This window comes from Mobula birostris, chromosome 4 (genome assembly GCF_030028105.1).
Source record: "Mobula birostris isolate sMobBir1 chromosome 4, sMobBir1.hap1, whole genome shotgun sequence".
Classification (NCBI taxonomy): domain Eukaryota; kingdom Metazoa; phylum Chordata; class Chondrichthyes; order Myliobatiformes; family Myliobatidae; genus Mobula; species Mobula birostris.
This window is the reverse complement of record NC_092373.1, coordinates 170,688,975-170,713,918: the sequence shown is the minus strand read 5'-3', so window position 1 is coordinate 170,713,918 and position 24,944 is coordinate 170,688,975. Positions and strand designations below refer to the sequence as shown.

Sequence of the window (24,944 nt, the reverse complement as noted above, 5' to 3'; positions counted from 1 at the left end):
AGGCCCACACGGGAGTGACAGTCTCGGCTGCAGCGACTGCACTTGAAGGCGCTGTCCTCCCGTGTTGTCTTGGTGCTGTTTTTTCGGCGAGTGCACTTTTCTTCAGCAGCAAACCTCAGCTTCTCTTCTCCTCTTCTTAGACCTCTGCGTAGTTCCAGCCTCCAGCGAGAGCGATCACTTGCAATGTCCTCCCACCTCTCGACGTTCATGTTCAGTGACTTCATGTCTCTCTTGCAGACGTCTTTGAAACAAAGATGGGGCCGCCCTTGTGCTCTCTTGCCGGTGATCAGTTCCTCGTACAGCAGGTCTTTCGGGATCCCCCCATCTGACATGCGGTGTACGTGGCCCAGCCAGTGGAGATGCGTCTCAGGCTGTGAAGGTGGAAGGCGTTGAGACACCGCTCTTGTCTGGAGTAGAGGCTCCAGGTCTCGCTGCCATAAAGCAGTGTGCTGAGGACGCAGGCCCTGTGGACCGCAATCTTGGTGTGCGTCGTCAGCTTTCTATTCTCCCAGACTCCCTTTGTCAGCCTGGCGAATGTTGAGGCTGCTCATCCGATCCGTCTGTTGATCTCGGGGTCTAGGGAGAGACTGTCTGTGATGGTGGAGCCAAGGTATGTAAACTCGTGAATGACCTCCAGCTCATAGTTGTTGATGGTAATGGCAGGGGGGTGCTCAATGCCTTGGCCCAACATATTGGTTTTCTTCTGGCTGATGGTCAAGCTGAAGTCCTGGCAGGCTCTTGAGAAGCTGTCCATGAGGCATTGCAGTTGTTCTTCAGAGTGTGTTGCCAGTGCCGCGTCGTCTGCAAACAACATGTCCCTGATGAGTACTTCACGAACCTTGGTTTTCAACCTCAGCTGGGACAGGCTGAACAGCCTCCCGTCCGATCTGGTGTGGAGGTAGACACCATCAGTTGATGTTCCAAAGGTGTGCTTCAGCATGACTGCGAAGAAGATGCCAAACAGGGTGGGGGCAAGCACACAGCCCTGCTTCACACATTTGTGGATGTTGAAGGCCTCCGAAGAAGAGCCGTCAAACTGAACGACGCCCTTCATGTCTGTGTGGAACGACTGAACTATCCTGAGGAGCCTCGGGGGACAACCAGTCCTGGTGAGGATTTTGAACAGGCCGTCTCTGCTCACAAGGTCGAAAGCCTTCGTGAGGTCAGTGAAAGCGATGTAGAGTGGTTGTCTTTGCTCTCTGCATTTCTCTTGTAGCTGTCGAAGGGAGAAGATCATGTTGATTGTGGAGCGTTCTGACCTGAAACCGCAGTGAGACTCGGGGTATACCCTTTCGGCTATTTTCTGCAGTCTGTTCAGGACCACGCGGGTGAAGACCTTCCCAACAATGCTCAGCAAGGAGATTCCCCCAAAGCTGTTACAGTCGCCTCTGTCCTCTTTGTTCTTATATATGATGACAATGTTGCAGTCTCTCATGTCTTGCGGCACTGCTCCCTCTATCCAGCACTGGCACAGTAGTTCGTGGAATGCCTGCCTGACATGGAGGAACTGGATGCATTGCCAACTGCCAAAGAGCTAAGTAAAGCCATCGACAGGCTGCCCACTGGAAAGGCACCAGGCATTCCACCAGAGGCCATCAAATGCGCAAAGGACGTCTTGTTAAACCACCTGCACGAACTTCTGTGCCAGTGCTGGATAGAGGGAGCAGTGCCGCAAGACATGTGGAGAAGTTATTACAGGTTAAATGTTGCAATGTGTGGCAAAAGGCTCTTGTACCTTTAAAAGGGGATACCAGTTAAACAGGAAGTAAAAAGTAATAGAGGTAAAAATGTAGTATTGTATTGGTCTGTAAGGGGTAAAAATAAATGGCCCAGATGTAGACTCCAGCCCTACAAACCCTTCTATTCTTTATGCAGTGATTAATTCATGGTAGAATCAGAGGCAAACCATTCAGCCCTTCTGATCTTTGGGACCTCCGAGACCACTTAATCAATCTCCAAATTGTAAACGTTTTCCTTTTAACTGGAGCACCAGTTGAACACTCGCTTTGGCAATGTGTTCCAGCTTACAACTGCATTGTACTCACCCGCCTTCAAGCTGTTAACTGATTACTTGAAATCAATATCCAATGGTTAATAACTGTTTGGACGATGGAAGACTTGCCTCCCCTGTCTCATAATCATAAACAGATACAGCATGGAAACACCGACTTTATTCCACTGTCCGGACCAAATATCAACCATCCACCATCCATTTAAACTACTCCTACATTCATCCTATTTTAATCTCCCCACTTCCTCATCAACTCCATCCAGATTTTATCACTAGGGGCATTGTGGAAGAAGCCCACTTGCTCATTGGGAAACCATGCAAACTCCACACAGACATCACTTGAGGTCAGAGCTTAACCTGGGTCTCTGGTGCTGTGAAGTGGGAGCATGACCAACTACATGGCTGTGCCTTCCTGAATTGTCAAAGGCGTTTTCTAAACACTTTTTCTCTCTCTCGCAGTTTTCCCTCTTTTATCCACTCTTAATGACCCTGGGCTGTGCAATGGTTCCAACACCACAGATCCCCGAGGAGACACCAAATGTACATTGGTGAACCTGGACAGTGTATGCTAATAGACATCCCATAGTGTCACAGAGTTATACAGCATGGAAACAGGCCCTTCAGCCCAACTTGTCCATGACGACCAAGATGTTTGCCAGTGTTTGACCCATAACCTTCTAAAGCTTTCCTATTTATGTACCTGCCCTTTAAAGGTTGTTATTGTACCTGCCTCAGACACTTCCTCTGGCAGCTTATTCCACATACATACAATCTTTTATGTAGTGTTGTCCCTCAAGCTTCTGTTAAATCTTTCCCCACTCATCTTCAACATGCATTGCAGTTCTTGATTCCCCAACCCTGCGAAAAAATGGTGCACTCATTCACTCTTTGCTCCATACACCTCTATAAGATCACCTCACAGTGTCTATGTTCTAAGGAAAAAGGTTCTAGTTTGCCAAATCTCTCCCTATAAGTTAGTCTCTCAAGTCCTGGCAGCCTTGTAAATCTTTTCTGCACTCTTTTCAGTTTAATAACATCTTTCATATATTTTTGTATTTATGTCTTTGCACTGTGCTGTTGTCACAAATCAACAAATTTTATGCATATGCCATAGTTAACCCAATTTTGGTCCTCAAGAACGTTTCACGCAGTCTATTCAAGAGCACTGCATCCAGAGTCATTGTCAGGCCCCCCACAAGTTCCCTTCAGATCTGAAAATCGCAAGGTGGTTAAACTGATAGAGGGAAGCTAAATCCTGAGGAACTGGGAGCTTTGTGTTCCTTGCCCCCAACTTTAGTTCCATCTTGGTTGAAGTCCGACAACACTGCAGCATTGCCTGGTGGGAACTCCAAGCTGGGACACAGAGTCAAGTGGGGGGGGCGCTGACAGAAGTGGGTGAACACCAGGCCGTGTGAACTCACCTAGGATGTTCTCGTGCCTCATGAGCACGGTCTGATATATCTCCGTCTCCCTGAACCAGCTTGCTTCCTCCATGGTGAAGAAGACTTTCACGGCAACTTTCTCACCTCGCCACCTCCCCATCCAGACTTCGCCATAACGGCCTTTTCCAATCTGTTTCACCATCTGAATCTGTTTTGCTATCGTCCTTTGTACCTGTCGAAAGGCAGAGCAAGTGGCGGCAATTTTAACTCACAGCTCAAAAGCTCTACTCACGTACATGTCTATAAGTGTACTGTATACATGTGTGTGTGTGTGTGTGTGTGTGTGTGTATGTATGTATGTATGTAATGGACCGTGAACAACATAAACTGCTGAATATTGGCAGAATATGAAAAGCCAAGACAGACTGATTTTGACAGCAGTGGCAACTTTAATTCACAGCTCAAATATTTTACTTACACATGTTTCAGAGTGCACATGTCATGTGTATGCATATATTTGTGTTTATGTGCATAGAATTGGAACTGTACCGAGGCACAATGAAAAGCTTCTCTAGCATACTATTCATACAGATGAATTCATTACGCAGTGCATCGAGGTAGGACAAGGTTAAACAATAACAAAACGCAGAATGAAGTTCAACAGCAACAGAGGAAGAGCTCTCTGTGTGTGCGCACGTGTGTGTGTGTGTGTGTGCACGCGCACATTACTGTATATGCATGTGCTTATTTGTGCTGTTATGTACAAGATCATGAAATGCTGCTAAGTATTGTCAAGAGATGAAAATCAGAGATGGACTGGCTCTGACAGTAGACTCCAGAGCTGGGGAACTGGACACAGCACCAAGGTGAAGATGAGGCTAGGATCAGTTCAGTATCAAGCAGGTGGGAGCAGGCACGTACTTCTCTTCTGCATGCGAGTAGGGGTGACTCGTAAAAGCTTGAGAACCAGGATCTGTCCATTCTGCCCCTCCTGCCTGGTGTGCCATTCTGTAAGATCGCCTCTGCACCACTTTCCCGCACTAACTTCACATCCCATTAAGAACTAAAATCCTACCAGTCATGAACAGTGACTGTACCTCCCCAGCACTCCTGAATAGAGGATTTCAAAAATTCAATTGGTTGGGGTGAAGATATTTCTTCTCATTTCAGTGGCAAATGGCTGACCAGATACAGTCAGTATCTCAGAGCATGGTATCAGACCCTTCAGCCTAACTGATCCATATTGGCCAAACACCTATTCAGCTAGTCCCATTTGTCTGCATTTAGCCCACACCCCCCTAAACTCCTCCTATGCAGATACCTGTCCAAGTGTCTTTTAAGAGTTGTTATTGTAGTATCTGCCTCAACTACATCCTCAGGCAGCTCATTCCTTATATGCACCGCACTCTGCGTGAATAAATTGCCCTAAGGTCCTTTTTAAATGTTTCCCCTCTCACCTAAAGTTGTGGCCTCTAGTTCTTGATTTCCAAATCCTTGTTAAAGGACTGTGTACTATCACTACATCTATGGCCCTTGTGATTTTATACACCCCTGTAAAATCTCTTACTTTCCTACAGTCCAAGGAAAAAAGTCCTAGCCTGCCCAGCCTCTGTCTTTAATTCAGCCTCTTAGAAATCTTTTTTGCACTCTTTCTAGTATAATAACATCTTTCTATGTAAGGGTGACGACTCATGGTGGCAGCCCTGCCAGGAGAAACATTGTTCAGGTCAGCTAGTTGAGCCCCATAGGAATTATTTTCTCTTGTTTCAGTGAAACACACTTAAAGTTTGAGTTGCTTACCAGTAGAGGGAGCCCGGAACCACTGCCTGAGCTTTGAGACTGCTCAATCAGATCTTTGAGGGATTCACCTGCTGGAATGAAAGTCTCATCCTGCTCGATGCCCATGTTGTATCTCGGCCTTTCATCTTGCCTTTTGTACCTTCACAAAGAACGGGCATTATTAAGGCAAACACTTACACATTGATAACACCTTTCAGAATATTTAAAGAACAGTTTCTTCCCTTCTACCATCAGATTGCTGAATGGTCCATGAACCCTACCTCATTATCCTCTTCCGCACTATTAATTTGTTTTGTAACTTATGTCTTGCACTGTATTGCTGCTGCAAAGCCATAGATTTTACAACCTATGTCAGTGGGAATAAACCTGATTCTAATTTACAAGCAAAGTCAAAGTTGAGTTTACTGTCATATGCACAGGTGCAATGAAGATCTTAATTGAAGCAGTATCACAGGCACTTAATATCAGATACACAACGTTCACAAGAAAAAACTTAGATCATGCACGATTTTAATGAAAAAGAACACAATTAGAATAAACAAATAGCACCAAATGCATTTTAGTGCCAAGTGGTCATAGCGTTGCCGTACTGAAGTAGTGATTATTGTTGTGTCAGTTGTTTCAAGGGCTGAAGGGTTGAAGGGAAGTAGCTGTCCATGAAACTGGTGGTTTGGGACTTCAGGTTTCTGCGAGAAGATGGCATGGCCCATATCAGGGAGGTCTTCTATGATGAGTGTTGTCTTCATGAGGCGGCACCATCTGTAAATACTACTGATGGTGTGGAGGGATAAGCCTGTGATGTATTGGTAAGTACATACTTTGGGAGTGCAGTAACTGTTGTCATGTCGGAAACTTGGTGGCCTAATGGTGCATAGCAAGAAACAAGTGGTTAAAGCTAAATGAATCTTATTTGTGGTCTGAACTGACTGGTTACTTTGAATTCCACCCACTCTTATTCAGAAGGGTGCCATGTGAAAGTGTTGTAGTGATGTAGCACAGAAACAGGCCCTTCGACCCACTGAGAGTGACAGCCATCAACCATCCATTTACAGTAATCCTGCAGTTTATTTTACTAACACCACCTTCCCTTCAGTTACCCCCAGGTTCCACTACATATTAGGGCTACTTATATCAGCCAAAATATCTACTGACCTTTCTCGTCTTTGAGGTCTGGGTGGAAACCAGAGCATCAGCATGCAGCCTCAGGGAGAATGTGGAAACTCCTTGCAGATAGCACTCAAGGTCCAAACTGAATGGTGTCTCCAGTTTTATGAGGCAGTGGCTCTACCAGCCACGACTGTCTTCTGTATATACTTGCTTAAAGTCCCAACTGATGATGTTACAACGCTACCTCAACAGCGCACTGGAGGACCAGCCTAGATTTCTGAGCTCCAGAGTGGGACTTGAAACCATAACTGTGTGAGTCAGAGCTCTCTTGCCAATCATCAAAGGCTTTGATAGCAGACAGCTGTAATGTTAATAGAGTGCATTCACAGTCCTCTGGCCTATTCACATGGGTTATTTCCTTTCATTAAGATGCTGCTTTCTTCAAGCTTTGGGAACACACTGACCCTGTTTCAGTACAAGAGATCATTTTGTCTTTGATAACCAGCTTTAAGAAAATCAATTAGTTCTACTGGAGATGTGTGTATATTTGCAGACAAGCCCCTGATTAATGTCTGGTTTAACAGCGGACAGTTGCTTCAGCTTTGCTCCCTAATAACACTTTCTAATTCTTTTCAGAGAGGTGTGGGGAAGCAGATTTTTATCACATCATTGGATTCCTTTGCACAATGCTATGAACAGTTGCAGTTTGGTGGATGTGATTTATTTTGAGTCACTGATGAGGTGAGGGTCACAGGGAAGGCTGGCTCCGTTACCCAAGGTGTTCTGTCAGCAAAGGGCAAAGCAGTGGCTTGTGCAGGGGTTGACTAACCAGGAGAGAGAATTAGTACAGAATCAAAGAGTCTCAGGGAGGGTACTGGCAATTAGAGACATGGCCTCTCCATGGAGAGAGTCAGGAGCACCAAGCTTCTTTGCATGGTGTTAACAATCTCATCAGGCCTGTCAACACCACTTCGTTAGTCAAGAGAGCACAGCAACACCTTCACTTCCTGAGGAGACTGAGGCAAGCGAGGCTCCTGCATCACCCCATTCTACCAGCGCACCATCCAGAGTGTCCTGATCACCTGCATCACCGAGAATTGCAATGCGTCAGATCACAAGCCCCTGCAACGGATAGTCAGCGCTGCTGAGTACATCATCTGGGTCTCTCTCCCACCCATCCCAGTCAGGATACATACCAGAAACACTGCATACACAGCATTGTCAAAGATCCTTCCCATCCCTCCCACAATCTCTTTGACCTCATGCTGTCGGGCAAAAGGTATCACAGTGTAGGATTTTGTGAATAAAACATGCGAGAGTTGTTTAATGTGCCTAACAAAAGCTGCAACCCCTTACTTCCATCACAAACAAAACCAAAAGCAGTGCCCTACACTGATATCATTACATCAGACACCGTCTCTTGAAGTGAATGCACAACTTAATGACAGTGTTTGTGAACTATGTAGAACAGTTTCTATTATGAACAATATGTGTCATCCATCACCCGTTACATTACCCTGCAGCAGCATATGAATCAGAACTGTCAGGCTGGGTAATCAGGGTCTTTCCCAAAGCTGTGAGAGTTCTTGATACCCTGCTGTTGCCCTGCACAGATGTACACCCTGTCTGAATGCCCAAACCACCGCCCCCCACCCCCCGACCCCACTTCCCAATCCACAGACACACCTCTCATCCTGCACTGGTCACCTCTCATCTTTTATCGCTGCTGTTTCACACATTTATAATACAGCTTGTTTTATTATAATAGTGCCAGTAACATTATACTGTCTTACATAAAGATGCAGCTCACTCATGATGTCACTCTGCCAGTCTTCAGGCCACACCACGCCACTCAAGGACTTCTCTTGATATTTGTTTCGGATCGTAACTACACGTGTTGGGTGACTATATTTACACCTAGCCCCTAGCCCCCAGGGGAACAATGTTTCATTTAGCTGTATACATGTGCATGGTTGAGTGATAATAACGGTTGATGCTGAACTTGAATTTCGCTACTGAGGAAGAGAACAACAAAATGTAGATCAGCAGGGTCATATGATGAGTTCTTCAACAAGGCTAGCAACCTTGAAGAGTCGGAGAGAGTGAAGAGTATCAGGGGATAGGTAGGCCAGATAGTAAGAATCTTTTTCCCTTGATAGGAATCCTTAAACATGGCACAGGTGTAAGGTGAAAGGTAGGAGGGTTACAGGGGATCTGAGGAGGACTGTTTCTTCACAAAGAGTGGCAAGAATATGGAACACACTGCTTGAGGGGGCAGTGGAGCAAAGTTTGTCATAACTTTCAAAAAGCATTTAAACAGGCACTTGAATCACCAAGGTATGGAAGGCTACAGAGCAAATGAGAGTGAATGGATTGGTATAAATGATTACAATTGTCAACATGGGGGCAATGGCCAATGAGCCCGTCTCTGTGCTTTAGAATTCTATGACTCCGTATTCCAAAAGCAAGAAGTGGATTGGACAGCAGGTTGTGGATTAATGATTGAAATGTATCAGATCCTGAAAGTGAAGAAGATGTTTCCTTTTATGGGAGAGTCTAGAGTCAGAGAAAATATGGGGTTGCCAAGTTAAAAACCAAACGTGAAGTAATTTATTTTTTTCTAAGGGGTGGTGAAGTCTTGGGACTTGCCCCTTCACAGGATGGTGGAAGTACAGCCTTTGAAACTTTTTAAGGCTATGTAGATGAATCTTTGATAAGCAAGGAGATGAAAGGTTATTAAAGGTAAACATGAATGCGCTGGATCAGCAGGATCTTATGAAATGGCAGAACTTGCTTGAAGGGGCTAAGTAGCGTACTCCTGCTCCCAATTAATTTCTTCACGCTCTGGATGGGGAGCTTAAGTAAGACGGACAGCACTGGAATGAGGGGTAAGCAGGACTTGACACAGACACAAGAATGAATGCAGCTGCTAGAAATCTGGAGCAACACACAAAATGTGGGAGAATGCAATGGGTCAGGCTGAAGGTCCTCATGAAATGTCTCAACCCAAAACATCGACTGTCCATTTTCCTCCATAGGTGTAGCCTGACCTGTAGAGTTCCTCTAGCATTTTATGAGTTACCTGATACAGACAGGTCAGGAAAGGGCACCAAAGCAAAGCTTTCTAAAAGAGGCAATATCTTCAGCTGAGCTTACTGTGCGGTCACATGCAGTTAATTGCCTGGTACTGACCTGAAGTAGAAGAAAATAATGAGCAGTGCAAGAACGATGCTGCAAACTGTAACAGAGATCAGCAGGGCCAAGTGATGCGTGCTTCCATCGACAAAATCTGTACGAAAACACAGAATCAAAAGCAAGTTACCTCCTGGGACACAAACAAACCCGTACCCAGTCAGAAGCAGATCAGCTTATTGCCATATACATCAGGGTGCAATGATCCTTACTCACGTGGAGCTCACAGAATGAACAATATATATGGTAACAATAAATACAGAACAACACACAAAGGAGCTGGAGAAACTCAGTGAATCAGGCAGCATCTATGGAGGGAAATGAACAGTTGATGTTTCGGGTCGAGAATTCTGGGCCAGTCCTGATGAAGAGTCTTGACCTGAAATAGTGACTGTTCATTTCTCTCCATTAATCTCCCTCATCTGCTGAGTTTTCCCATCTGCTTTGAGTGTTGCTTCAGATTGCTAGTACCTTCAATCTCTTGTATCTCCAAAAAAGACAGTGGCAAGCACAAAATAGTAGAAAGATGCAAAGTACAGCAGAATGGCTTCATAGCCTGAAGTGCTGTTTTCCTCTCTATAGATGCTGCTTGAATTGCCGAGTGCTTCCATCCCTTTTATTTTAATTTCCATCTCCTTCCAAAAACTAATTTTTCACCACAGACCAGGAGTCATTGTGGAGGACATCTACTCAAGTGAAACGGAAGGTCTTAAGGAAAGGTAGGGAGGTGGTTGGAAGAGGATGTTTCTAGAATCTTGGGGCTCAGCATCTGAAACCACATCCACTTGAAGTGGTGTGATTACTTTCAGGGAAATTCAATGGACATCTTTCACCCAGTAAAAGTTGATTTGCAAAGCCCTCTGGAATTTTACTTTAATCTTTGTATTTATTGTTTATATGTACTTCAAGTGGATAATCTACATGTTTAGAAATTCTTTCTCATAGATTTTTTCCTGAAGGCTATTATCACTGATAGATTTAGCTTCCACTACATTTCTTGAGCAATAACTTATAATTTTGTGCTGTGTATGAGGGAGTCAGGAAACCCCATCATCCTGCAAATGATCAAATGCTTTTGTTAAGAGTAGCAAACTGAAATTGAACTCTACTGCCCAGTTAGCTCTGGTTTGGATCGACTTAAAAAAAAAAGCACCCTAGTCTGGAAATTATTTGATGCTGTATATTTTTTACATAAGTAATTTTTCAAAGTGCTCAACATGATCTGTATATACATCATGCAGAAAAGCAACTTAGAGATTTGTCCTGTGACAAGGTGCCACACATGAGGCTGCTTAACAAGCTACGGCTCCATGGAAAGATTTTAGCATGGATAAAGCAGTGGCTGATTGGCAGGAGGCAGAGTGGGAATGAAGGGAGCCTTCTCTGCTTGGCTGCCAGTGACTAGTGGTGTTCTACAGGGGTCTGTATTGGGACTGATTCTTTTATATGTTATATGTCAATGATTTGGATGATGGAATTGATGGCTTTGTTGCAAAGTTTGCAGACGATATGAAGATAAGTGGAGGGGCAGGTAGTTTTGAGAGGGTAGAGAGGCTACAGAAGGTTCTAGATAGATTAGGAGAATGGGCAAAGAAACGGCAGATGGAATACAGTGTTGGGAAGTGTATGATCATGCACTTTAGTAGAAGAAATGAAAGAGTTAACTATTTTCTCAATGGAAAGAAATAAAAAAAACTGAGACGAAAAGGGACTTGGGAGTCCTTGTCCTTGTGCAGGATTCCCTAAAAGTTAACTTGCAGGTTGAGTCTGTGGTGAGGAAGGCAAATGCAATGATAGCATTTACCTCAAGAGGATTAGAATATAAAAGCAAGGATGTAAAGTTGAAACTTTATAAAGCACTAGTGAGGTGTCACTTGGAGTACTGTGAACAGGTTTGGGCCCCTTATCTGAGAAAGGATGTGCTGAAACTGGAGAGGGTTCAAAGGAGGTTCACGAAAATGATTTCAGGATTGAATGTCTTGTCATATGAAGAGTGTCTGATGGCTCTGGGCCTGTATTCACTAGAATTCAGAAGAATGAGGGGTGACCTCATTGAAACATATTGAATGGTGAAAGAAGAATGGTGCCGACGGGACATGAACCGTCTCGACTTTACCGCACCTTGTCCCCATTCCAACCTCACTCCTTCCGAACGCTCTGCTCTCCACTCCCTCCGCACTAATCCTAACCTTATTATTAAACCTGCCGATAAGGGGGGTGCTGTTGTAGTCTGGCGTACTGACCTCTACCTTGCCGAGGCACAGCGACAACTCGCGGATACCTCCTCTTATTTACCCCTCGATCGTGACCCCACTAAGGAGCACCAGGCCATTGTCTCCCACACCATCACCGACTTTATCCGCTCAGGGGATCTCCCATCCACTGCTACCAACCTTATAGTTCCCACCCCCCGCACTTCCCGTTTCTACCTCCTACCCAAGATCCACAAACTTGCTTGTCCTGGCCAACCTATTGTCTCAGCTTGCTCCTGCCCCACCGAACTCGTTTCTGCATACCTTGACACGGTTTTATCCCCCCTTGTTCAATCCCTTCCGACCTATGTTCATGACACTTCTCACGCTCTTAAACTTTTCAATGATTTTAAGTTCCCTGGCCCCCACCGCTTTATTTTCACCATGGATGTCCAGTCCCTATATACTTTCATCCCCCATCAGGAAGGTCTCAAAGCTCTATGCTTCTTTTTGGATTCCAGACCTAATCAGTTCCCCTCTACCACCACTCGGCTCCGTCTAGTGGAATTAGTCCTTACTCTTAATAATTTCTCCTTTGGCTCCTTCCACTTCATCCAAACTAAAGGTGTAGCTATAGGCAACCGTATGGGTCCTAGCTATGCCTGCCTTTTTGTTGGCTTTGTGGAACAATCTTTGTTCCATGCCTATTCTGGTATCTGTCCCGCACTTTTCCTTCGCTACATCGATGACTGCATTGGCGCTGCTTCCTGCACGCGTGCAGAGCTCGTTGACTTTATTAACTTTGCCTCCAACTTTCACCCTGCCCTCAAGTTTACCTGGTCCATTTCTGACACCTCCCTCCCCTTTCTAGATCTTTCTGTCTCTGTCTCTGGAGACAGCTTATCCACTGATGTCTACTATAAGCCTACTGACTCTCACAGCTATCTGGACCATTCCTCTTCTCACCCTGTCTCTTGCAAAAACGCCATCCCCTTCTCGCAATTCCTCCGTCTCCGCCGCATCTGCTCTCAGGATGAGGCTTTTCATTCTAGGACGAGGGAGGTGTCTTCCTTTTTTAAAGAAAGGGGCTTCCCTTCCTCCACTATCAACTCTGCTCTTAAACGCATCTCCCCCATTTCACGTACATCTGCTCTCACTCCATCCTCCCGCCACCCAACTAGGAATAGGGTTCCCCTGGTCCTCACCTACCACCCCACCAGCCTCCGGGTCCAACATATTATTCTCCGTAACTTCCGCCATCTCCAATGGGATCCCACCACTAGGCACCTTTCCCTCCCCGCCTCTCTCTGCATTCCGCAGGGATCGCTCCCTACACAACTCCCTTGTCCATTCGTCCCCCCCATCCCTCCCCACTGATCTCCCTCCTGGCACTTATCCGTGTAAGCGGAACAAGTGCTACACATGCCCTTATACTTCCTCCCTTACCACCATTCAGGGCCCCAAACAGTCCTTCCAGGTGATGCAACACTTCACCTGTGAGTCGACTGGGGTGATATACTGCGTCCGGTGCTCCCGATGTGGCCTTTTATATATTGGCGAGACCCGACGCAGACTGGGAGACCGCTTTGCTGAACATCTACGCTCTGTCCGCCAGAGAAAGCAGGATCTCCCAGTGGCCACACATTTAATTCCACATCCCATTCCCATTCTGACATGTCTATCCACGGCCTCCTCTACTGTAAAGATGAAGCCACACTCAGGTTGGAGGAACACCACCTTATATTCTGTCTGGGTAGCCTCCAACCTGATGGCATGAACATCGACTTCTCTAACTTCCGCTAATGCCCCACCTCCCCCTCGTACCCCATCTGTTACTTATTTTTATACACACATTCTTTCTCTCACTCTTCTTTTTCTCCCTCTGTCCCTCTGAATATACCCCTTGCCCATCCTCTGGGTCCCCCCGCCTTGTCTTTCTTCCCGGACCTCCTGTCCCATGATCCTCTCGTATCCCTTTTGCCTATCACCTGTCCAGCTCTTGGCTCCATCCCTCCCCCTCCTGTGTTCTCCTATCATTTTGGATCTCCCCCTCCCCCTCCAACTTTCAAATCCCTTACTCACTCTTCTTTCAGTTAGTCCTGACGAAGCGTCTCGGCCTGAAACGTCGACTGCACCTCTTCCTAGAGATGCTGCCTGGCCTGCTGCGTTCACCAGCAACTTTTATGTGTGTTGCTTGAATGGTGAAAGGCCTTGATAGAGTGGATGTGGAGAGGATGTTTCCTATGGTGGGAGAGTCTAAGACCAGAGGACACAGCCTCAGAATAGAGAGGCGTCCTTTTAGTACAGAGATGGAGAGGAATTTCTTTAGCTAGAGATTGGTGAATCTGTGGAATTCTTTGCCACAGGCAGCTGTGGAGGCCAAGTCTTTATATATATTTAAGGCAGAGGTTGATAGGTTCTTGATTGGTCAAGACATGAAGGGAGGAGATTGGGGTTGAGAGGAAAACTGGATCAGCCATTGTGAAATGGCAGAGCAGACTCAATGGGCCAAATTGCCTAACTCTGCTCCTAGATCTTATGGTCTTATAGTAGCACAGAAACAGGCCCTTTTGGGCTACTTTATCTATGCTGACCATTAGGCCTATCCCACATTAGGTCCATATCCCTCCCTATCCAAATATCTGCCCAAACAAATTCGAAGCTTTGTAACTGCATATGCCTCCACCACCACTTCTTGCAGCTTATTCCAGATAATTACCGTGCTCTGCACTAATCCCTCATACTTCCCTTAAATATCACCTTTCTCACTGTCAACCTGTTCTCTCTAGCACAGACTCCTCAACCCCGGGACGAAAAGAGATCCAATCTATCGGGGCACCACTTTGTCGATCTTCTCCATTCCATCCGCCAAAAGTGGAACTTCTTGGTGGCCAAACATTTTAATTCCAATTCCCATCGCTGTTTTGACATGTCAGTCTGTGGCCTTCTCTTCTGCCACAATGAGGCCACCCTCAGGGTGGAGGAGCAACACCTTATATTCTGTCAGGGTAGCCTCCAACCTGATAGCGTGAGCATTGATTTCTCCTTCCAGTAAAAAAAAATTCCTTCTCTCTCCCCCTTCTTCCATTACCCACTTTGGCCTCTTGCCTTTTATCACGTCTGTCACCTCCCCGTGTCCCCTCCTCCTTCCCTTTCTCCTCTGATCCACTCTCCTCTCATATTAGATTCCTTCCTCTCCAGCCCTTGACCTTTCCTATGCACTTGGCTTCACCCATCACCTTCTAGCTATCTTCTTTCCACTCCCCCACCTTTTTATTCTGTCACGTTCCCCGTTCCTCTCCAGTCTTGAAGTGTCTCAGCCTGGAAGGTCGGCTGTTTATTCATTTCCGTACATGCTGCCTGACCTACTGAGTTCCTCCAGCGTTTTACGTGCATTGCTTTCAATTTCCAGCATCTGTAGAGTTTCTTGTGTTTCCAATCCATCTATCCTAGCTGTTGCTCTCATAATTTTATGAACCTCCATAAAGTCATCCCTGATCCTTTGACTGATGTTGCAATTTCCTTCATCAGTCCTGAAAGTGCAGTAAACAAAGAACTCTACTTTCAAAGAGCCTTTGACCTGAATAGTAGGGCAGTTACTCTTTGTGTAGATGCAGCCTAACCTGCTGATCATTTCCAGTATTTTCTGATTCTATCCTCAACTTTCAAAATTTGGATTCAATGAAGTCAAGAGGACAGAATTATGGGAACAGAGCGTAGTCACTACTGTACTACATGTTGAGTACAACCAACTGGGGTGAAGTTTCTAACTGGAAAAAAAACTATGCCTTTTGTGGCCTCCAGCTGTCTCCAAGTGCTTTAGACCCAGCAAGATATATTATGGTATCTTCTGAATATATTTAATTTCCATTGGGAGATCAGCTTGAGAGGGTGGCATAGTGATTAGTGATCAGCAATTTGGGTTCAATTCCCACCGCTGTCTTTAAGGAATGTATAAGTCCTCCCCATAATAACGTGGGTTTCTTCTAAGTGTGCCAGTTTCTTATCACATTCCAAAGACCTACAAGTTAGGGTTAGTGAGTTGTGGGTATGCTAATGCTGGAAGGATGGCAGCACGTGTGCTGCCCCCAGCACAGATTCGGACTGTATCGATCATTAATGCAAACTATGTATTTCACTGTACGTTTCAAGGTTTCGATGTACACATGACAAATAAAGCTAACCTTTAATCTTTAACTGTAGGGATGGCATGCAAAATGATTTTTCACTGTACCTTGGTAATTTGGTAAATCAATTCATATTGTCACCTGAACCAAGTGGAAAAGCTTGTCCTGCATACCATTCATACATTACAACACTACATTGAGATAGTTCAAAGTAAAACAATAACAGAGTGCAGAATAAAGTGTAACAGTTACAGAGAAAGTGCAATGTAAGTAGACAATAAGGCGCAAGACTAGCAAGTTAAATAGAGAAAAAAATAGATTGTGAGATCTGATTGTACTAGGGGACTGTTCAATATTGTTACAACAGTGGGTTAGAAGCTGACCTTGAACCTGTTGTTAAGTGCTCTTAGGCTTTTGCATCTTCTGCCTGATGAGAGGGGAAGTAAGCAGAATGCCTTGGATGGATGAAGCCTTTGATTAAGTTGGTCACTTTACAAAGGAATGGAGAAGTATAGACAGACTTACTGAAGGGGAGGCTAATTTCTATGATTTATTGAGCTATGTACACAACTCACTGCACTTCCCTGTAGTCAGAGGCAGAGCAGTTGCTATACCAAGCCATGATGCATCCGGATAGGATTCTTTCAGTGGTGCATTAATAAAAATCAGTGAGAATCAAAGGGGGCATGATAAATTTCTTTAGTCTCTTGAGGAAATAGAGGCACTGGTGAGGTTTCTTGACCATGACGTCAACATGGCTGGGCCAGAGCATGATATTAGTGATGTTCACTCTTAGAAACTTGAAGAACTTAACCCTCTTGACGTGTGGCAATTATGTCAATAAAACAATTTAAGTGTGTATCTCCATAAAGTTTAGCTTACCACAAAAGCATGTATCTGCCTCTAAAGGACTAGTGAATTTTAATTCCATTAATTACTGAAATGAACCAGGAATTTTATTAAACCAGGATCAACAGTGGTGACTACGAAACATCCAAGTTCCCACAAAAACTCCATTGAGCTGGAATCTGCTAGAGTATTCCTGAAGTTCCACTCAGAATCAAAGGTACGCATAATCAATTAGATGCCAGCTAGTTTGTGATGGGGGAATGAGCATTTTCACCAGGATCCACTTGGAGAATCAGTAGCACCAATGTCAACAAGAGCAACTTACTCACTGTAATGTAGAGGAACAGCTGTGACAACTCTGAATAATTATTTGGTCAATCACATTTTTTATAGAATTTAATTAAATAATTTTACTGATTTTCAACCAGTTTAAATTTTAATAAGTTTAAATATTTAAAATTGATACTCTAATTTTTATAAAATTTAATTGTTTTATAGCCAGAGATGTTAATAGCTTTTGACAAGTTTAACATATGGTCAAGTAGGGCTTAGCTGGCTGTCAAAGTTCTCTTCTACATTATTCTACACAAGGCATGTTCTTCTCTCTACTTCCTGTCTTATAATGAGCAAGGGAGCTATCAAGTGCAATATTCATTCTTAAGATATTTTGTAGGCAACAACTATATTGTTGTTGGTGGGAGATGGTTGTGAGGATTTTGTTAAATTTACAACAGCAACTACAATTTGAAAGGATTGTATATTACTCTGAAATGCTGTGAATGTGAAAGGATGAACAGTTATCCCATGTACCCATCACATTGTGCAAAAGAGTGTTCAGAATATCTCCTTTGAACTTCCCTTCTCTCATCTTAAATATGTGCCCTCTAGTCTTAGACATATTGATCCTGGGGCAAAGATACCGACTGTCTATCTATGCTTCTCATAATTTTGTAAACGTCTATTAAGTCTTCCCTCAGCCTTTGCTATTCCAGAGAAAACAACCTAAGTTTTCCAACTTCTCCTTAGAGCACATACCCTCTAATCCAGGCAGGATCCTGGTAAACTTCTTCTACACCTTCTCCATAACTTCCAGAGCTTTCCTATCATGGGGCATCTAGAACTGACTGTGGCACTCTAGATGTGCCCTAACCAGAGTTTTATACAGTTGCAAGGTTTTACTTCCTGAATTTTGAACTCAATGCTTCAACTAATCAAGCAAGCATATGCAAGAAAGGATCAATAAAAATAATAACCTTTCTTCAATTGGAAACATTGACATTTACTGTATTTTAAATTGTATGCTTTACTATAAGATCACCAATCTTGTGTACTCTCTTCCTTAGTGGACATAAGAGTCTCGTAACTTTAAGGCAGACATACAGTAAATAATTTCTTGATATGCAAGGGTGCGAAATGTTGCTGGGAAGGTGGCAGATTATCAAGTTGAGGTTAATCATTTCAGTCATGATCTTATTAAGTGGCCTTGCAAACTGAAGGCCAGAGCTGAATAGTCTACTGCCATTCCTAATTCCTACACTCAAATGCAAATTAAATTGGTTTACTATTGTCGCATTACCAAGGTACAGTGAAGAACTTTGCATGCCATCCATACAGATCATTTTATTACCTCAGTGCATTGATGTAGTACAAGTGAAAACAACAACAAAATTCAAAATGAAGCATTGCAGTTACAGAGCAAGTGCAGTGTAGGTAGACAAGCAAGGTACAAGGCTTTAATAAGGCAGAGATCATGGCAAAGAAAGCTCACCAGTGCCTCTACTTGATTAAGCAGATAAAGATATTTTGCAAGTCCCTTTTGACCCTCACCAATTTTTATCGATTCATAAAAGAAAGTATTCTATCCAGATGTATTATGGCTTGGTTTGGCCACTGCTCTGACCATAATCGCAAGAGTCCTCTCCAGAGTTGTGAACACAGTTCAGCACATCATGAAAACCAGTCTCCTTTCCACAGGCTCTGTATAAACTTCACGCGGCCTCAGAAAAGCAGTCAATATAATCAAACGTATTGATAGCTTCTAATCAGAACGATGCTCCAGCGTAAGTCTGCATTTTTTACTTCCTATTACTACTAAGCACACCTCCTTTTTCTTCTTGATTCAGGGTTACCAAAGCCTGTTATCTGAGGCCCTTCAGCACAAAACAGCCAAGCACACCCGGAGTACAGAGGGAAACAGCTGAATAAGGAAAATGGGTTGAATCCTACACTCATTGATCTCTACTGATATCAAGCTATTAGATTTCAGATTCATGATAACACTGAAGAAGCAAAGACAAGGGTTGCTCCTGGGGGAATATTTCCTTACCATCATACAGGTCTGCAAGAGCCGACAAATATGGTACCTCGCTCGGCAAGACAATAATGGGTCAATTTGTAATCTGTTCCGATCTGTGTTCGCCTGAGCACCGGGAGATGAATCAAAAGCTAATGAAGGAATTAGGTTTCATGGGGGGGCGGGGGCGGGAGATAAACTTCTTGTAAAATAACTTACAAGAGAAGAGAGAAAAAAGGTTTTTCTCTCCTGTAGCATAAGACAAATGGTGTGAATGGTCCCTGCTCTGTTGAAGCATTAGCTGAAACTGAGACTTGACTCCAGGGAATTGTTTCTCACTTCAGTGCCTGACTGTAATGTCTTACACCATTTATCAACCGTTTAGCATTTATACCCAGCATTTTATTTCTTTCTAAAATGTGTGGTTTGTAGCAGTTTAAGGTGTCAGTTCCTATCAATGTGAAACAAGTAGTTCCCAGGGAGCTACATCTGCGTGAAGGGCATCCAGCTGCAGCTCCTTGAAGACCGTGTTAGGGATCTGGAGCAGCAGCTAGATGAGCTTCGGCTTGTACGAGAGAGTGAGGAGATCATCGATCCGAGTTACAGGGAAGCAGTCACTGTCGTGGCGGATGATCTCCCAGGGGAATGCCACGGAGACCAGATTACTGGCACTCATAGATCCGTGGTGCGGAAGGCGAAGAGGGGAGCGGTAGTGATAAGGGACTCAATGATCAGTGGAACAGACAAGAGATTCTGTGGATGTGAACGGGACACGCAGATGGTATGTTGCCTCTCAGGTGCCAGGGTCAGAGATAACTCAACTCATGTCCGCAGCATTTTGGAGGGGGAGGAAGAGCAGCCAAATGTCATGGCACTATTGGTACCAATGATATTGGAAGGGAAAGCAATGAGGTCCTGAAGAGAGAATTTAGAGAGTTAGGTGGAAAGCTGAGAAGCAGGACCTCCAGGGTAGTAATTTCTGGATTGCTACATGTGCCACGTGCCAGTGGGAATAGAAACAGGATGATTTGGTTGTTGTGTAATGAACTAGGAGCTTAAAGTAAAGGAACCCTTTGAAGGCAGTGATCATAACATGATTGAGCTCAAACTGAAATTTAACAGGGAGAAGGTAAAGTCTGACATAACAATATTTCAGTGGAGTAAAGTAAATTACAGTGCTATGAGAGAGGAGTTGGCCAAAATTGGAAGGAGATGCTGGCAGGGATGACAACAGAGCAGCAATGGCTTGAGTTCCTGGGAGGAATGAGGAAGGTGCAGGATAGATGTATTCCAAAAACAAAGAAAAACTCAAATGGCAAGATAGTACAACTGTGGCTGACAAGGGAAATCAAAGCTAACATAAAAGCAAAAGAGAGGACAGACAACAAAGCAAAAATTAATGGGAAGATAGAAGATTGGGAAGCTTTTAAAAACCTACAGAAAAGCAACTGAAAGAAACATTAGGAGAGAAAAGGTGAAATACAAAAGCAAGCTATAAAACAATATCAAAGTGGATAGAAAAAGCTTTTCCCAAGTATATGAAAAATAAAAGAGAGATGAGAGTGGATATAGGGCCACTAGAAAATGAGGTTGAAGAAATGATAACGAGGGACAAGAAGATGGCAGATGCACTAAGTAAGTATTTTGTATCAGTCTTCACTGTTGAAGACACTAGCAGAGTGCCAGGTGTTGAAGGGTGTGAAGGAAGAGAAGTAAATGTAGTTACTATTACAAGGGAGAACTGCACCCCAGGGTTCTGAAATAGGTAGTGGTAGAGATTGTGGAAGCATTAGTAATGATTTTTCAACAATCATTGGACTCTGGCATGGGTCTGGAGGACACTCTTTAAGAAAGGAAAGAGGCAGCAGAAAGGAAATTATAGACTAGTTAGCCTGACCTCACTGGTTGGGAAGATGTTGGAGTCAATTGTAAAGGATGAGGTTATGGAGTACTTGGTGACACAAGACAAAATAAGTCAAAGATAAGTACAAAGTCAGCATGGTTTCCTTGAGGGAAAATCTTGCTTAATGAACCTGTTGGAATTCTTTGAGAGATTACAATTAGGATAGGTAAAGGGGATGCAGTGGATGTTGTATTGTTGAATTTTCAGAAAGCCTTTGACAAGGTGCGACACATGAGGCTGCTTACCAAGTTAAGAGCCTGTGGTATTATAGGAAAGTTACTAGCACAGCTAGAGCATTGGCTGATTAGTAGGAGGCAGCAAATGGGAATAAAAGGATCCTTTTCTGGTTGGCTGCCATTGACTAGTGGTGTTCCGCAGGGGTTGGTGTTGGGACCACTTCTTTTTGTGCTGTATATCAATAGTTTAGGTGATGGAATAGATGGCTTTCTTGCCAAGTTTGCAGATGATACGAAGTTTGGTGGAGCAGCAGGTAGTGTTGAGGAAACAGGAAGGCTGCAGAAGGACTCAGACAGATTAGGAGAGTGGGCAAGAAAGTTGCAAATGAAATACAATGTTGGAAAATGCATGGTCATGCACTTTGGTAGTAGAAATAAAAGTGCAGACTATTTCCTAAATGGGAAGAAAATCCAAAAATCTGAGGTGCAAAGGGATTTGGGAATCTTAGCGCAGAACATCCTAAAGGTTAACTTGCAGTTTGAGTCAGTGGTGAGGAAGGCAAATGCAATGTTGGCATTTTTTTCAAGAGGTCTAGAATACAAGAGCAGGGGTGTGATGATGAGGCTTTATAAGGCACTGGTGCGCCTCACCTTGTGTATTATTAGAAGGCCAGGGAGTGGGGCTGAGGAGGTGAAAAAAGGATCAGCCAAGACTGAATGGTGGAGCAGACTCAATGGGCCAAATGTCCTAATTCTGCTCCAATATCTTTTGGTCTTATGCTGGACATTGTGTCTGGAAAAAACTGCTTAGAGCTGTGGTATAACAAGATGGGGAGTTTTCAAAGCAAAAGGGTACCTACAGTCAAAGGAAATACAACCAGCTCAGTATAGCATTAATGCCTGCTGGAGTGTTGAACTCCTCTCCTGTAGTTAGACAACATGCAGAATATATTCACACACACACTTAGTATGACTTAAAATGCAGACAGGATAGAAGCAGGTCCTTTAACCCATCAAGTCTGTGTTGACCATCAACCTCAGTTACACTAGTCAGAATCAAAATTAGGTTTAATATTGCTGGTATATGCTCTGAAATACTGTATGCTACATTAACCCCATATTTAACATGCTACATTAATCCCATTTTTGTTATTCTTCCCACACCCTCATCATCTCCCATAGATTCTACCAATCACCTATACACTTGGGGCAATTTACAGTGGTCAATTGAAGAGCCAAGTTTACTGTCAAATGCACCAGTATTGTGTGGTACAAATACAATGAAACCAACCTGCACTTATATTTGGGATGTTGGAGGAACACAGAACAGTAAGCTCAGGGACTGGCCCATCAGTCCACAATGTTGTATCAAGTCAATTAAATTAGTAATCAAATGACCAGCTAAACTAATCCCTTCTGCCTACACAATGTCCATCTTCTTCCATTTTCCTCACATTCATGTGCCTACATAAATATCTCTTAAAAGTCCCAACTTTATCTGCCTTTATCTTCACCCAGGCAGTGCATTCCAAGCACCCACCACTCTGTGTAAAAAAACTTGCCCCTCACATCTCCTTTGAAATTACCCACACTCATATTAAATACATGCCCTTTGGTATTAGACATTTTAACTCTGGTACGAACATACTCTTTGTCTATGTTTCTCATAGTCTTATTGACTTCGATTGGATCTCCTCTTAGCCTCCATTGCTCCAGAGAAAATAACCTAAAATACCCTCTGTTTGTCCAAACTCTCGTTATAACACGTGCCCTCTATTCAGGCAGCATTCTGGCAAACCTTTTCTGCACCCTCTCAAAAGCTTCAACATGCTTCATGCAAGACTCTAGATAAGGCCTAATTAGAGTTTTATAAAACTGTAACATAACTTCCTGACTTTTGAACTTCTGACTTGTGAAGTCACTTTCAGGGAGCTATGAACTTGGACCCCAAGGTCCATCTGCCCATCAACACTCTTAAGGGTCTTGCCATTAACAATGTACTGTCTCTTTACATTTGATCTACCAAGGTGCAACATTTGCCTGAGCTAAACTCCATCTACCATTTCCTTATATTCCAAGATCCATCTGCTCATCAACAAAATGCTGGAGTAACTCAGAAGGTTAGCAACATATAGGGAAATGAATAAACATTTCCATAACATGAAAATAGGATTTAGTGCTTTTTTGTGTAACATTTCCATATACTTCATCTGGGTACCCTCCAACCCGAATATTGATTTCTCCTTCCAGTAAAAAAAATCCATCCAACTCCCCTCATCTTCTTTTCCCCACTTTGGCCTCTTACTTCTTCTCACCTGCCTATCACCTCCCCTTGGGTCCCCTCCTTTCCTATTTCCTATGGTCCACTCTCCTCTCCTCCAGATTCCTTCTTCACCAGCCCTTTATTTTTCCTAACCCACCTGGCTTCATCTATCATCTTCTAGTTATCCTCCTTCTCTTCCCTCCACCCCCCCCCCCAACTTTCCTATTCTGGCATCTTCCCATTTCCTTTTCAGTCCTGAAGAAGGGTCTTAATCTGAAACATTCACTGTTTATTCATTTCCACAGATGATACCTCTTGTACAAATCAGCCCTGCCTCAGAAGATGTTCCAGTGATCCAAGCACCTGAAACCTTGCCCCCGCACCAATTCCTCAGCCACTCATTCAAGTGTACTTTCATACTATTCTTAACCTGACTAACACATGGTACTGGAGGTAATCCAGAGGTTACCACCTTGGAGCCTCTTTCCACACTCCCCATACTCACTATGCAGGGTCTCTGCCCCCTTTCTACCTAGGCCATTGGTGCCAATGTGCACTACGATCTCTGGCTGCTCATCCTCTGAGAATATTCTGCAGCTGTTCTGAGACAACCGGGACCCTAGCACCTGGGAGACAACACATCATCCTGGCGTATCTTCCGTGGCCACAGAATCTCCTGTCCATCTCCCTAATTATTGAGTTTACTATCACTATCGTTCTGCCCGACTTTACCCTTCCCTGCTGAGCCTCAAGGCCAGCTATAGTTCCACTAGCCATTGCTGCTGCTGCCGTATCCTGGAAGGTCATTCTACCACCCTCCTGCCCCTTCCCCCATCCCCCACAGCAGTATCCAAAAGGTTATACTTCTTGCTCAGGGGAATGGCCACAGGGGGAATAAGCACTGACTGATTACTCCTGGTGGTTACCCATCTACTATCTATAGCCTGCACTCTGGATGTGACCACCTCAGTTTAAGTTTCATCCATGAGGTTTTCAGCCAGATCACCCGGGAGAAATCCACACAGTCACACAGTCACAGGGAGAATGTGCAAACTATTGAATAATCCGTTCATATGATAACATGTGCTCTTGACCTCACATTCTGCCTCACTATGGCCTTGCACCTTATTGTCTGCCTGCACTGCCCTTTCCCCACAACACTTTATTCTGCATTCTGCTATTACTTTGCCCTTACACTAACTAATGTGGTGAAATGATCTGTATGAATGGTATGCAAAACTAAGTACATGTGACAATAATAAGACAATTTACCAAACTGCAGAGGTCAGAATTGAACCCAGGTCTCTGGTACCATGAGGCAGAGCCTTAACTAGCTGGGCTATTGTGCGACACAAAAAAACATTTTAAAGTTCCAACGTAACTTTTTGGCTACTTTTGGTAGTGGGAAGCTCAATGGACTGAAATTCAGTGAAATAAACTCCCAATTTATAGATAGCTACAATTGGAGTCAATTATATCTCATTTTAGCTTTCTTCTAGATGGGCATGCTTCCAAAGAGATAGGTTATTTTCTTTCCCTGCACTTTAACCAACAAATAGTGTATAACGGAAGGTACAGATGTTTGGGTTTAATACTTAAAACAATTTTAATCATCAGAAATCTTGTCACCAAGAAGCTTTCCTTTCAAA

At 43.9% G+C, this 24,944-nt stretch overlaps 1 protein-coding gene across 4 annotated transcripts in view; it reads right to left on the bottom strand.

Moving 5' to 3' along the window:
• Positions 1 to 24,944, bottom strand: part of bmpr1ba (bone morphogenetic protein receptor, type IBa) — a 604,340-nt gene that overhangs the window by 27,587 nt on the left and 551,809 nt on the right. For all 4 annotated transcript variants that reach the window (XM_072256455.1, XM_072256456.1, XM_072256457.1 and 1 more), the window contains 3 exons: positions 9,493 to 9,589; positions 5,194 to 5,332; positions 3,433 to 3,625 (listed from right to left, as the gene is read on the bottom strand). In XM_072256455.1, the coding sequence (XP_072112556.1) occupies positions 3,433 to 3,625; positions 5,194 to 5,332; positions 9,493 to 9,589 (429 nt within the window). The remainder of the gene's footprint in view (positions 1 to 3,432; positions 3,626 to 5,193; positions 5,333 to 9,492; positions 9,590 to 24,944) is intronic.